General features: G+C 41.7%; 2 protein-coding genes across 3 annotated transcripts in view; both read left to right on the top strand.

The window, feature by feature from the left end:
- Window positions 1-478, top strand: part of PPP1R42 (protein phosphatase 1 regulatory subunit 42) — a 40,795-nt gene extending 40,317 nt beyond the window's left edge. The window contains exon 9 of one of the 2 annotated variants that reach the window (XM_061122828.1): window positions 43-478. In XM_061122828.1, the coding sequence (XP_060978811.1) occupies window positions 43-154 (112 nt within the window). In that variant the 3' untranslated portion in view covers window positions 155-478. The remainder of the gene's footprint in view (window positions 1-42) is intronic. The other variant, XM_061122829.1, reaches the window with a different exon arrangement.
- A 1,287-nt stretch (window positions 479-1,765) lies between these two features.
- TCF24 (transcription factor 24) lies at window positions 1,766-13,268 on the top strand. Its single transcript, XM_061122827.1, has 3 exons — window positions 1,766-2,016; window positions 2,784-3,183; window positions 10,524-13,268. Exons 2-3 carry the CDS (start codon window positions 2,794-2,796, stop codon window positions 10,635-10,637), a joined length of 504 nt encoding a protein of 167 aa, XP_060978810.1. The 5' UTR covers window positions 1,766-2,016; window positions 2,784-2,793; the 3' UTR covers window positions 10,638-13,268.
- Window positions 13,269-14,019: the final 751 nt, after the last annotated feature.

Genomic DNA, 14,019 nt, shown 5'->3' with positions numbered 1-14,019 from the left:
GAAATAATTTAAATGCTGTCTTTTTTCTCTCTGTCAATACAGAAATCTCTCTTTGAAGGCATCTGAAAGCTTGCTGACAAAAAATGATGTACGTGAACCTCACCTTCTTCATAATTTGAAAGTAAAAGAAAATTTGTTTGTAAAAAACCAGTAAATTCAACCTTCACTGACCTGAAACGTTTCATTCTTTACCTTTATAGTAGTAGGCAACATCATCTTTTTGTGGTTTGTAGCTTTACAGTCTCATTATATAAGAAAAGCCTTTGCAATTCCTGTTTGATCTGCTTCTTTACAGAATCTGAAACAGTCCTTTACAATTGCTTTATTCCTCATTACATACTATTTTCTGGGGAAATAAAGATGTGCTTTCTCATTCATCAGAAATAATCGTTTTTTTGAACTCACAGTATTTTGATGTGCTTCTTTATCTTAAAGTGTAAATCTGACTATATTTATCGAATGGGAATTGAGATGAAAACCTGAGATTACTCTGAGTTACTAATAAACTTAAAGTGTGTGGAACTTTATACTCAAATAAAGTAAGTGCCACCGTTACTATGTACTAGGTTTGTTATTTAGTCGCTAAGTCGTGCCTGACTCTTTTGCGACCCCAAGGACTGTAGCCCGCCAGGCTCTTCTGGCCATGGGGATTCTCCAGGCAGATACTAGAGTGGGTTGCCATTTCCTCCTCTAGGGTATCTTCCTGACCCAGGGATCAAACTGCATTGACAGGTGGATTCTTTACCACTGAGCCACCAGGAAAGCCCTGTACTTGTTGGTAGCTCCAATTTTTAAATATATGGTAAAGGATGAAATTATGTCACATGTACAAGAACGGTTTCATTAAAGATATTTTAAATTCGATAGTCTGCCGCGATCCCCAAAAAAGACTGATGCAAGCACTGTTTTCAAGGATGCATTAATCACATTGCTGGGAAATATTGAGCGTCTGCTCAAACTTCACCTGTGAAGGCGATGGTTCCAAACAAGCGGAAGCCACACCACGTCGGGGGCGTCCAGGGCCCAGGCTTCCCCGGGCAGCGCCCCCTTTTCTCAGGGAGCCTGGACGGAGCCCCTCCCCACACGTCTGCCATCTCCGCTCCCAGGAGGTCACGAGGGTACCCCTCGGGCGAGCTCCCCGAAGGGAAACTCCCAAATCCGTTCCAACTAGCGAAACAACGCGGGGCCCCGTGGGGGATGGGACGATGGAGGTGCCAGCCTCGGGAAGAAGCGATTGCCACTGGGGGAATTAAAAGTACCACAGACCGTGGGCACGCTCGAACTCAGTGCAGTTTACCTCCGGGCTGCTCAATACACTGGTCGCGGAGTCCCGAGGCGGCGGGACTACGCTTCAAGCGGTCACGACGGCAGGAGACGTTAACCTGTGGTGGAGCAAACGGTGAGCGCGTCGAGGCGGCACACGCCACACTCCCTCACCGAAAGTTAAGGCGCGTTCCACAGAACGGCCGCCTTCCCGCCTCGGCCCGGCGCCGGTCAGGAAGGAGCCCGGGGCTCAGCCTGGGCCCGAGGCGGAAGGCCCACGGCGAGACGTGGTAACTCGCGAGGCCGCGCTGGGGTCCTTAGAGCCCAGGCCGCGACTCCGGCCCCGCCGGCCGCCAACCCAGCGGGTGCTTGACGTACCGCGCTCGGGGCCTGACCTGGGGGAGAACCCGAACGCTGGAGGGCGTGGCCAGCAAGACGCCCCGCCCCCTATGGCCCCGCCCCGCCGGACGGTTTGATTAATGAGTCTCCTGAAGCAGAGAGGCTCCCGGAGCTCGCAGCCGCACAGCACTGCACCACAAGGTGCCGGAGGACGTCGGCGGGTCCTGCCGTGGTGATCCCGGCGCCTAGCTTGGCCCACAAGCAGTCCTCGCCTCGCACGAGCCCGCATAAAAGGCGCACCCGATCCTCTGGACGAAGATGGAGTGACCGGCGCAGTCCAGGCCACGCAGACCCGGCTCGACGCTTCTCTTCCCGCGCAGCGGAGCCGAACCCCGCACAGCCCCTCCAGGAAAGGTGAGGACCGGGGTCCGACCCCTGCCGCGCAGTTCCGGACTTGGACGGGTGGCGGGTGCCTTAGTCTGAGGTGAGGCCACAGGTCCCTCGCTCTGGCAGAAACCGCCCCGGGCTCCTGCCGTCGCCCCTGGGGACCCCGAGCCTCCGGAACGCCTAATGCGAGGGCGGCCGGTGCGGGCACCGCGGGCCACGGCGTGTTCTACGAGTTGACCCGCTCCATCTTTCCCGCGGGATGGGCAGGTAAATAATCCAGACGCGCGAGTAAGTTCTGAACCTGAAATCTTCCTTCCCCCAGTATCGTAGCCCTCTTGACTAAATTGGTGGCTCAGACGGTAAAGAATACGCCTGCAATGAGGAGACTTGAGTTCGATTCCTGGGTCAAGAAGATTTCCCTGGAGAAGGAAATGGCAACCCACTCCAGTATTCTTGCCTGGAGAATCCCATGGACAGAGGAAAACTGGCTGTCTACAGTCCATGGGGTCGCAAAGAATCGGACAAGACTGTGCGACTAAGCCCAGCCCATAAGGCTGGTTGGTACTGGGGCCCTCCTGAGCCTTCTAACCAGTCTAGGAATCCTCCGGCACCACCCCTCTCCCCAGACGTCGGGAGGCAAAACTGCCCCAATCAAAAGGTGCTCAACTCTGAGATCGCCCCGAACCACATCGGATGGTCGGGCCGGGCGCACAGGGGGAGCGAGAGGGCTGCGCTCCCACCCGGGCTAAGCTTGACCGGCTCCCCGGCCTCACCGCGCTTTCCGTCCTTTGCAGGGAAGCCGCTATGGACCGCGGCGGCCCCGCAGGCAGCCCCCTGATCGCCAGCAGCGAGCCCGCGCCCCTGGTAGCCACCGCCCGAGACTTGAGCCCCGGACGGACCGCGCCGGGACCCTCGGGCCCAGGCGGCGGCGCGCGCTCAGGAGGCGGGCGGCCGGCGGCAGCGAACGCGGCGCGGGAGCGCAGCCGCGTGCAGACTCTGCGGCACGCCTTCCTGGAGCTGCAGCGCACCTTGCCGTCGGTGCCGCCGGACACAAAGCTGTCCAAGCTGGACGTGCTGCTGCTGGCTACCACCTATATTGCGCACCTCACCCGCAGCCTGCAGGACGACGCCGAGGCGCCGGCGGACCCAGGCCTGGGCGCCCTTCGCGGAGATGGTTACCTACACCCGGTCAAGGTAGGCCGGCAGGGCACTGAGGAGCCGGGCCCTGGAGGAAGGCACCTTGCCCTGCCGAGTCTTCCACTGCTTGTGCAGATACCAGCGAGCTCTCACCGCGCCTTTCGGGTGAGGCAGGGGACAGACCCGGAGAGCGATCTTCGCCCAAGTCACCGGCAGGGAGGTCCCCACTGCACTAGGTTACTCCTTAACGGTTTGCAGGTAGTGACTTAAACCTGGGGTGGCTTGGGTAGGGGGAGTCGCATGTCCCTTATAGGATGATGGAAACTACAGGATACCTTTCCTAGATGACAAGTTTTTCGGGGGTGCCTGGCTGCACATCCTGATAATTTTCAGTTATCAGAGCCTTTGAGGGTTTTAAATTTACATAATTATGTTTCCCCTTGTGATTTCTGTCAATTTTTTTTAAAGTTTCACGAATTAAATACGGTGATGGAATTATCTGTTGCTAACTCACCCTAGGAAACCAATGTTGAAATTTTTTTGTAAAATGAGACCGTTCTGCATCCCCATATGGTAAATTTTAAGTCCATTTTAATGTTAACTATCATAGACTAGGCAACCACCAAGAATGTTCGCAAAACTACAATGAGTTTATGTAATTTTCATAATAAATTGGCATGTATATTGTGTTCGGATTAAATACTATATTCAAATTCTTTAGTGTACAAAATTAGCTGAGAGAGTTCCTCTTGTATAATATTTTTTACATTACATGTAGGTAGTAATGTACAAAATTGGTCAGGGTTTTGTTTAATATGGTTTATATGATTATGATTTATTACCTATATTGCAACAGTTAGAGTCTCATCCTTTTCTCCTAGATCTAATTGTTTTTAAATATTACATCGATCAGGCTTTCTGTTCAAAATGAATCGCCTTCCCTATATTTTCTAAAATTAAATATTCAAAATATTTATTCTATTATTCTGAAACATTTTCACACACAAATATAAAATTAAGACTTTCCCTTAAGTGAATCAATGTTCAGTAAATTATTAAATAATCATTATTGAAATGAAGGTAAAATACATCCTCTAATATTAACTGAACTTAAAATTCTGTGGTAAGCTTTAACAAAATTTACTTTGCAAATGTAATCAACATGATGATACTCAAACTAGTTTAAATATTAAGTGTAAAAATTTGAAGTATCATTTATTCGTAATTATGATAGCCTATTCCATTCCATTCATGTGTTATATAACCTCAGCTGGAAATTTATTCATTACTAATTAAGGGGTTTTGTATAACCATTAGATGTTATTAGTCTTAATATTAGATTAATATTAGTTACCTTAGGTTGCTATTCAAATGTATCATTTATATTAGATTTCTTTTGACTTGATATTATACTCTAAGAAAGTTTATTTCAACATTAAGTAGGCTTAATACAAAGGCATCTGTTAAATGCCTCTTTGTGGGAGAGAGAAATCATGTGAGAAATCCAGTTGTTTTTCACTTTTGTTTCTTGCAGTGCTTTTTTGAATGAGTAACATTAAAACCATAATTTTCATGAATGCTAAAACCGTAATTTTCATGTAACAATAAGCTTAGCAAGAGTTTTTTTGCCCTAATTCCCATACCAAATGTTTTTGTAGTCTTATAACTCTTTAAAGAAAAATTAAATCTCATTTGTCCTCTGAATCAATTATTTTTATTTTAAAAGACAATTATAGGGATAATGAAAGATGGTCAAAGATTACCTCTTAAAATGAAATTGAGGGACTTCCCTGGTAGTCCAGTGGCTAAGCCTTTGTGCTCTCAATGCATGGACGCCAGGATTCTATTCCTGGTCAGGGAACTAGACCCACATGCCATAGCTAAAGATCCTGTATGCTGGCAAGGAAGATCAGAGATCCCGGGTGCCACAACTGAGACCTGGGCATATAAATAAAAATAAATACTAAAAAATGAAATTGGTGGTTGAACAAGACTAGTCTATTTTCAAATTATTTACTGAGTGCCTGCTATGTGCAAAGCACTGTTAAGAGAGTGAATACAATTAAGGATAAGACTCAATCCTTGCCCTAAATGAACATATAATGGAGAAAAAGACAGAAATACAGTAACAGTATTGTAAGACACAAGCTTCCCCAGTGCTGCTGCTGCTGCTAAGAGTCAGACACGACTGAGTAACTTCACTTTCACTTTTCACTTTCATGCATTGGAGAAGGAAATGGCAACCCACTCCAGTGTTCTTGCCTGGAGAATCCCAGGGATGGGGGAGCCTGTTGGGCTGCCGTCTATGGGGTCCCACAGAGTCAGACACGACTGAAGCAACTTAGCGAATCCCATGGACAGAGGAGCCTGGTAGGCTGCAGTCCATGGGGTCGCTAAGAGTCGGACACGACCCCATAGACGGCTCCTCCGTCCATGGGATTTTCCAGGCAAGAGTACTGGAGTGGGTTGCCATTGCTTTCTCCGCTTCCCCAGTGGCTAAGCGGTAAAGAATCTGCCTGCCAGTGCAGGAGATGCAGGTTCATTCCCCGCGTTGGGAAGATCCCCTTGCGGAGGAAATGGCAACCCACTCCAGTATTCTTGCCTGGAGAATCCCATGGACAGAGAAGGCTGGCGGGCTATAGTCCATGGAGTCGCAGAAGAGTCAGACTGGACTTAGCAACTGAACAACAACGATTTTAAGAGAGAATGCTGTCCATGCCATAAGAGACTATAACCCTGTGCTGTGTCGATGCAGAGGAAAGAGATTCTGTGTACATAACTGAACCTGTTTGTAACACTATTTTACAGATACTACCAAAATGCTTAAATATTAAGTCTGTTGTTGATTAATCTAATGCCAAAGAAATATTCTGATTATTTGTACTTTTTAATCTACAAAAGGTACTGTAACCTTTAGTTAAACAGTGTTCCAAAATGACTATTTTTCTGTCTTACCACATAGTATTACTGGGCCTTGCTTTGATGATCAAAGATCCATTAACAAATATTTCAATGCCATAATTTTGAATCATCAAAATAATCATCTTATTATCAGTATTGGAGATTTGGCATTGTTAGCATTGTTGGGAATTTACAGTAAGAGTACCTCAAGGGACTTGCCCATTGGTCCAGTGGTTAGGATTCTGTGCCTTCCAATGCAGGGGGCCGGGGTTCCATCCCTGGTCAGGGAACCAGATCCTGAATACCATAAGAACTGAAACTAAGACCCAGCGCAGCCAAATAAATTTTAAAAAAAGAAGCTCTCCTGAGAATCTTAAAAAAAAAAAAAAGAATACCTCAAATGAAACTGGAAGGTTTAAGAGACTGGGGTCCCAGAGGATAGCCTAAAACAACACTTTATATACCTTTCGGATGTGAACAGTTCTGGTCAGTGCCAGCATCCGAAGGAGCAGAACTCCAAGAGAACAGGGCTGTATATCAGATACTTACATTGTAAGAAAAGCACAGTTGTCATTAATTGCATTACCCCTGGAGAATCATTGTTGATAACACAGATAAACAGTGATTTTAAAAAATAAATTTTGTTACTTTGTTTTGTTATTTGGGAATCTTTTAACTCCAAAAATCAAGAATATATATTTTTAAAGTCTTCTGTTTCAGGTTTAGTTCTGGTTAATTGTATGAGTGCATTAGATTGTTCTAAGCTAATGAAACTACATAATTTTAAATATGCCTTCTTAGGTAGAGTAGAAAACCAGGCTTGTATTAATCTACACAATGCTAAAACAGACCATTGAGAAGTAAAATGTAGATCAGTCACCTGGTTTTTTTGGCGTGATGCTGCCATGCAACCTAACCATTATTTTATTTATATGTTTATTTATGACTCCTAAAACTATTTGTGTGTCTACATTAAATTCATTTGAAAAAAATTATTAGTAGCCTTTCTGAAAATCCAGGGACACAAAGTTATTTAAAAGGGAACTTTACTAAGTCCCTGAAATATCAGGCAAAAATCCACATAAACATTTTTAGGTTTGTTTCATAAATTACATATAAATTACTTATGTAGTGTGTGCACTTAGTCACTCAGTGGTATCTGACTCTTGGGAGCCCCACTGACTGTAGCTCGCCAGGCTCCTCTGTGCATGGAATTTTCCAGGCAAGAATACTGGAGTGGGGTGCCATTTCCTACTCTAGGAGATCTTCCCTACCCTTCCCTACATGAGGGATCAAACCCTCATGTCTTTCATTGGCAGGCAGATTCTTTACCTCTGGGCCACCTAGGAAGGCCACTTACCTACTAGCAAGGCTGTAAAGAGCAGATACCTTCATTGGTCTCCACTCTTGGTTACATGCTTTAGAGTGATTCTCAATACAGTGAAACCCAGGTAACACACAGAACTAACAGGGAGCATTCAGTAATATTTTTATTTTATTTATTTTTGATGTGTCTTAATTCACATTCTCAAATTATTATTATCTACATTCTCAAGTGTAGAATTCTCAAATTACATTTGAGCTTTGAGCATGAGATGTTTATACTCATGAAAATGTGGCAGAGTGTAAAAGAATGAAAAGCACAGATTTAGGGACTTCCTTGGTGGTCCAGTGGCCAAGACTCCATGCTCCCAGTGCAAGGGGCCAGGGATTGATCCCTGGTCAAGGAACCAGATCCCCACATTACTGCAACTGAGAGTTCACCTTCCACAACTAAAAGGCCCTGCATGCTGCAATTAAAGATCTAGCATGCCTCAACAAAGTTCAAAGATCCCACGTGCTGCAACTAAGATCTGGCACATCCAAATTAATTAATTAAGTTTTTTAAAAATAAAGAAAAGCACTTGTTTATGATATGCCTGAAAATCTGCACTTCAAATTGATGATCTATGCCCTATACTATTTGCTGTATGTGGTAGTCAGCTCAGACTGTGACAACAAAATATCATAGACTAGGTAGATGAAACAACAGAAATTTATTTTCTCACAGTTCAGGAGGCTGGAAAATTCAAGATTATGGTATTGGCCAACTCACTTCCTGGCGAGAGCTTTCTTCCTGTCTTGCATTTGGCCAACTTCACTCTTTCTCAAAGAAAGGGAGCTCTACCTCTTCTTGAAAGGCCACTAATCCTATCATGAGGGACCCACCCTCACGACCTCATCTAACCATAATTACCTCTCCAAATTATCATCGCACTGGGGGTTAGAGCATCAGCAAGTAAGTTTTGGGGGAACAGAAACATTCACTCCATAATACCATGACACTGGATTCTTCAGTATAATGTAGGCCTTAACTCTGGTCTAACAATGCCAAATTCAGACATATCAAAAAAATCCCAGGCAAATTTCTAAAATGCTTCATGTTCCCAACTGGTCAAGGGGATCCCAGGAATAGGACCAATATGATACATCCAGAGCATACACGAATGCACTTCTATGATTTAAAACAAAACCTGAAATGGATTTGCAAAAATAAATAACACAGTCAGTCTTATTACTGTATTGAATATAAAATACAAGTTTGTTTATAGGAAGATTATATAGGAATGGAACATTTTAAATTCCAAGTAACACAGATGTTGTATTTAATCTGTGTTGAAGTTCTGCTAGATTCTGAGCAGAATAATCTGAATTTAGGACTCTGAAATGACCTAAACCACATTGGAGCAAGTTCAGTTATCACATCTGGAGGCATAAAACTCACATGCTTACTTATTATTCCTTATGCTACATTTCACATCTGGAATCCCAGTTGAGGTGACAGTCCCTGTATTTGGAAGGCTTATAAGGCAGGCTTATATCATTCCAGATAAGAATTGGCTCTACCTTATACTTTTCTGAAGAGGTCCAGTCTGATTTAATTGGTCTGGAGTGTGATTTGGCCATTAGTTCTTTTTTTTTCAAAGCTCCCATGTGATCCTAATGTGCAACTTGTGTTGAAAAGCCAGAGCTTTTATGAACTTTTAAAAAATTATTTATTTATTAATTTATTTACTTGCTGTATTAGGTCTTCATTGCTGTGCACAGGCTTTCTCTGGTTGTGGCGAATGGGGACTACTCTCTGGTCGGGCTTCTCGTTGTGGTGGTTCCTCTTGTGGAGCATGGGCTCTAAAGCATGGGCTCAGTTGCCCCACAGCATGTTGAATCTTCCGGGATCAGGGAACCTATGTTCCCTGTATTCTCAGGCAGATTCTTAACCACTCCACCACCAGGGAAGTCCTCTTATGGACTTTGGATTGTTAATAACTGTACCTCTGTTTGAGCACCATGGATTATCTGCCAGGCATTTAAGAACATTTCAAGGACCACCCTTTCCACTGGTAGTCCAGTGGCTGAGACGCTGTGCTCCCAATGCAGGAAGCCCAGGTTTGACCCTTGGTCAGGGAACTAAATTCTGCATGCCGCAACTCCTGTATGCTGCAACAAAAATTGAAGATCCTGTGTGCCACAACTGAAGCCTGGCAGAGCCAAATAAATATATTAATTTTAAGTTTTTTAAAAAAAGAATACTTCATGGTGTTATGTAACCAGCAGTCTGCCCATGAACATTCACTGGTGAAAGTAGCCTGCTGCTCACAGCAATGTTTACTCTCTGGAGAGTGTGGGACCCAACTGCTGACCTCAAAGAATTGCACTTTAGTCTAAAGACTTATCTTTGTATTAAAAAAAAAAAAAGCAGTGTTTCTCTGATTAGTATTCCAAGGACCTTAAACCAAAATTATATGACCCTCCCCTCTAAGAAAAAAAAAAGTCCATCCTGAAAGTATTACCTGTGTAGTATATTTTTTCATCATCATCCTGTTTGGAAATTAATTATATTATTTGAAAGGCTGCCCATTGTAAAGGTGAATTTAGAAAAGTCACAATCAGAATAGAAATGTGATGATGACTGAAGGTTAAAGCCTGTGATGCCAGTACAAGCAAACATTTAATCTAGATGTTCTAGCTGTGTAACCCCAAACATTCTAATATTTGCAACTTTCGGATATTGATTTTAGCAGGATAAAATGTTTAGTTAGTTGAATTAGTCACTTTTCATTGTAATCCTTTGACAAATGTAGATGCATAATACCACATATAACTTTTTTAAACATTTTTAAAGCCAGGGATTTTGTTTTAGGTTGAGTTTAAAGTTAAAACATTGTAGATAGATAAATTTTCCTACATCTAAATATATTTATTCTTCATAATTTTTTGCAGTTCTGGTCCACATGCATGCATATTATTTCATACAGTTAGAGTCTGGGTATATTTTTAATTTTGCTGTTAGCATTAATAAACTTTTTTTGTCATCACTTAGACTTTGTAATCACAGTTGTTACTAGCTACATAGTATTGCATTTGCATTGAAGCATTAGGGATTTTTAATATTATTATTGTACACTGTCTGTCATAGATACTAACTTTTGGATTATTGTTTAAATATTCTTTTTCAGAAATGGCCCATGCGATCAAGATTGTACATTGGTGCTACTGGTCAGTTTCTGAAGCATCCTGTCTCCGGAGAAAAAACAAATCATGACAATATTCCAACAGACTCTCAGCCTTAGGCTCTCCCCTGATAGGGGCTGGTAGAAAGTGATGTTGTTGTTTTTAAATGATACGAAATAACTATATTTATTACATCAGGTATAACAAGCATTATTTCTGAAAGTTTTCATGTGAATCCATAGTTGGATATTCTGATTAATCTAAGTAAATGTGGAATGAAATCTTCAGTCAAATGTAAAAATACACAGCTTGTCTATTCAGTGTGACAGAGTCACTACTATAAATTGCAGGAGAAACTAATGGGGAAAAAAAGAAACCCATAGGACAGCAAAGAATTGTGTATATAGCCAAAGAATACATGTGTTTTCTGTAGTGTATCTATCACAAGCTCATTTATACAATCTTCCTGGTTTAAAAAAATAAAAACTGGGTTTGTAAAACACCAGTATTTCATTTTTGTGAAAACCAATCTGTGCTTAAAATTGGTCTAAGAAGCCATTCCAGCTGGAAGGTGCTAGATCCTTTACTCAGTTTTAGCTGAATACATGTGGAGACTATTGATCTATATGGTGATGCAGTAACTTCTATAACTTTTTCCCTCTTAGAAAAATTGTTTGGAATAATAGAAATGGTTTGCTTCCTAGGACAAGTCTTGGCCACCTTCTTAGAGGATTATTAAATATCTTACTATGTTTCCAAATTATGGAAGGCACTGAGCCTCCCTGCAACCCTGTGTGAACAGCAGATGGTTGTCACTGGGTAGCAGGGTTTGCCACCCTCCCTGCACCCCAGTCACTCCATATCCACCCCACTCTCAGGTCCTGGACTAGAGAAACAGGTTTAGCTGTAGCCCCTAGAGAGAGTGGCATGTTCAGGCCTGTTGGGGGGCCTCCACACCTCCTTGACCTTCACAGTCACAACCTTAGCCAGGTTCTTTCTCCCCTTGTCAGCTACTGTTCACAGTGAACCTGCTTGACCCTTATGAAATAGAAGTCCTTTCTGACTTGGGACTTCTGGGGCTGATCTGTACCTTGAAGAGGTCTAAGGACACAGAGTGACCATCCTGAGATACAGGATGCTCCGATTTGGACCCACAAGCAGGAAAAGCCCTCTGCTGTGGGTCTCTCCCACTGCCCCGCACACGAAGTACCCAGGGAACAGCTCTTTTGCCTGACTGAACCAGTGGTTTCAGTTCTGGCAGGAGCTTGGTGATCCTAGCTGAGAAGTGGAGATATTTACCAGGGAACACATCGAATCTCAAAACAACAGAGTGTAGTAGAGACACTTGTAAAAAAAAAAAATTATCAGTCTCTTTTGTCATCTTTGCTGATTTAGATTCCCTTTTATCCTTTTTTTATTTTTCTCCTCACTCTTCACTGTCCAGGTGTGTAAAGGTCATTCATTTCTTGATAATCCACAGTTTTAAAGTTGCTGGGTTTCGTCCAAAATTATTAAATAGAAATGTGTATGAATGGCCTTGGTTGAATTAATATAGCAACTGAACCACCATTTCATTTCCTCCTCCATTTAACTCCAGCTTTTGGCAGTGAAATGAAATAAAAGACTATTTGAAGGCAAAGTTGATTTGAGGATGATCATGTCTTAGCTCATGTCTGATAGTTTGTAACTTTTATTTTAATGTGAATATACTCGTTGTAATGTGACCAAAGCATGTCTTTAAAAAGAAAAGACATATAATAAAAAATGTCTGCATATTAACATGTAGCAAAAATGTTTGTATATTTAAATATTTATGAGTATACTTACCCACTCATATGCCATTGAATGGAATACAAAATAAAATGAGATGGATTCAGCCATTCATTATTGTAAATTATTAGAATAAAAAAGTGCTAAAAATAATCTTTTCTCTTAAGGAATGAAATCAGAACTTCTTTAAAGTTACCTGGAACTGAACTGAAAACACTAAATGTGATAGTAAGAATTTCAGGGGAAAAAGTGCCATATTTAAAGCATTTAGTTGGGGAATAATTATGATTTGTGTTAATTATCAGACTTTTCTAAATCCTCCTTCTAAATTGTTAGTCATTGTCTTAACAGTATTACTTTTTTTTTTAACAGTATTACTTTTTATTTCTTCTTGTCCAGTTATAAATGTCCTAATTCCAAAGAACTATAGTTCTGTCATGAGCTTTATAACATTTTATTAAATTGCTAAATAGGGTAACAGCGTTTGGTAGGTTGGAAAACTTGAGGTGAAATTGCATATTTTCACCCAAAGTTTAAAAGAAGCATGCTGTTTAATTAATTGTACCTGGTCAAGATAAAGGATATTACTAAAATAAAATAAAGCACCAATTTGAAAAGTAATTTAGTCTGTTATATCTATCTCTGCAGTTATTTAACAGATACCTATGACAATACTTGAAAATCTTTCTAGAAGATAGATAACTACTTGGTATTAGCTTCTTCACCATGCTGTCTTTAGTGGAGTATGTAATATGGAGGGAAAAGGGTATACAGGATCACCATATTATCCCGTAATCTGCAAGGGAAATCCTCCCTTCAGTGTCTTCAATCACTCACCTCTCTCAGTAATAGTCATATATTTACTATTCCTCTGTAGTGATAATTTGGGTGGATAAGGAAATACCTTTTTAGAAGCATAGCCAGTTCTAATAGACCTTTAAAATGTTTATTGCTTCTTTTTCTGATTATAAAAATGCTTACAGTGCAGCTTGTATGTCAATTATACATCAGGAAAGCTACATTAAAAAGTATAACACATACCTGGTTTGTTTGTTTGTTTTTTTACATACTTGTTTTAAAAAATAAACTTGATAGCGAAAAGGAATGAAGTGGAAAAGTAAAAGTCTCACAGTGGAGGTGGTTGTTTAGAATAGAGTGAAGATGAAAGTATCTGTTTCACACATTATTTGGTGATAGAAAATACTGGTTTTAGGGACTTCCCTGGTGGTCCAGTGGCCAGGACTCCATACTCCCAAAGCAGAGGACCTGGGTTTGACCCCTGGTTGGGGGAACTCGATCCCATATGCCACAACTAAGATACAGTGCAGTCAAGTAAATAAAAATAAATATGTTTTTAAAACTGTTTTTACATTTTGATAAGACTTTTTTGATCCAACTACTTCAATCTGCAGTGTTATTGATATCCTAAACAGTAATTTTCTTATCTACTCATGACGAATTTATTTAAAGTAAGAAAAATCTGTAAGAAAAGAAAATAAATGCTAGTTGTCCTCATTGAAATGCACAGTATTTTAGTTGAAATTGCTTTTTAGGTTAAATTATTCAATAATTTTTCCTTTTTCCAAAGGGTCTCATTTTATATTCATGAAGGCAGCTAGCCAGTTATTATCAAAAAGAAAGCTTTCAAGCCTAGTAAGATCTGTTTCTTTGGTTTAGTTTTTTGTGTTCGTTTGGGAGCAAAGTGGGGTGGGTTATAGGGGTAATTCTATA

This window comes from Dama dama, chromosome 21 (genome assembly GCF_033118175.1).
Source record: "Dama dama isolate Ldn47 chromosome 21, ASM3311817v1, whole genome shotgun sequence".
In the NCBI taxonomy this organism is placed as follows: Eukaryota; Metazoa; Chordata; class Mammalia; order Artiodactyla; family Cervidae; genus Dama; species Dama dama.
This window is presented reverse-complemented; position numbering and strand designations above follow the sequence as displayed.

Excerpts from the sequence above, each read along its gene's own strand:
- TCF24 (XM_061122827.1), top strand. The coding sequence starts at position 2,794 with ATGGACCGCGGCGGCCCCGCAGGCAGCCCCCTGATCGCCAGCAGCGAG. Across the intron at positions 3,184-10,523 it reads GTTACCTACACCCGGTCAAG|AAATGGCCCATGCGATCAAG; the intron begins GTAGGCCGGCAG and ends ATTCTTTTTCAG.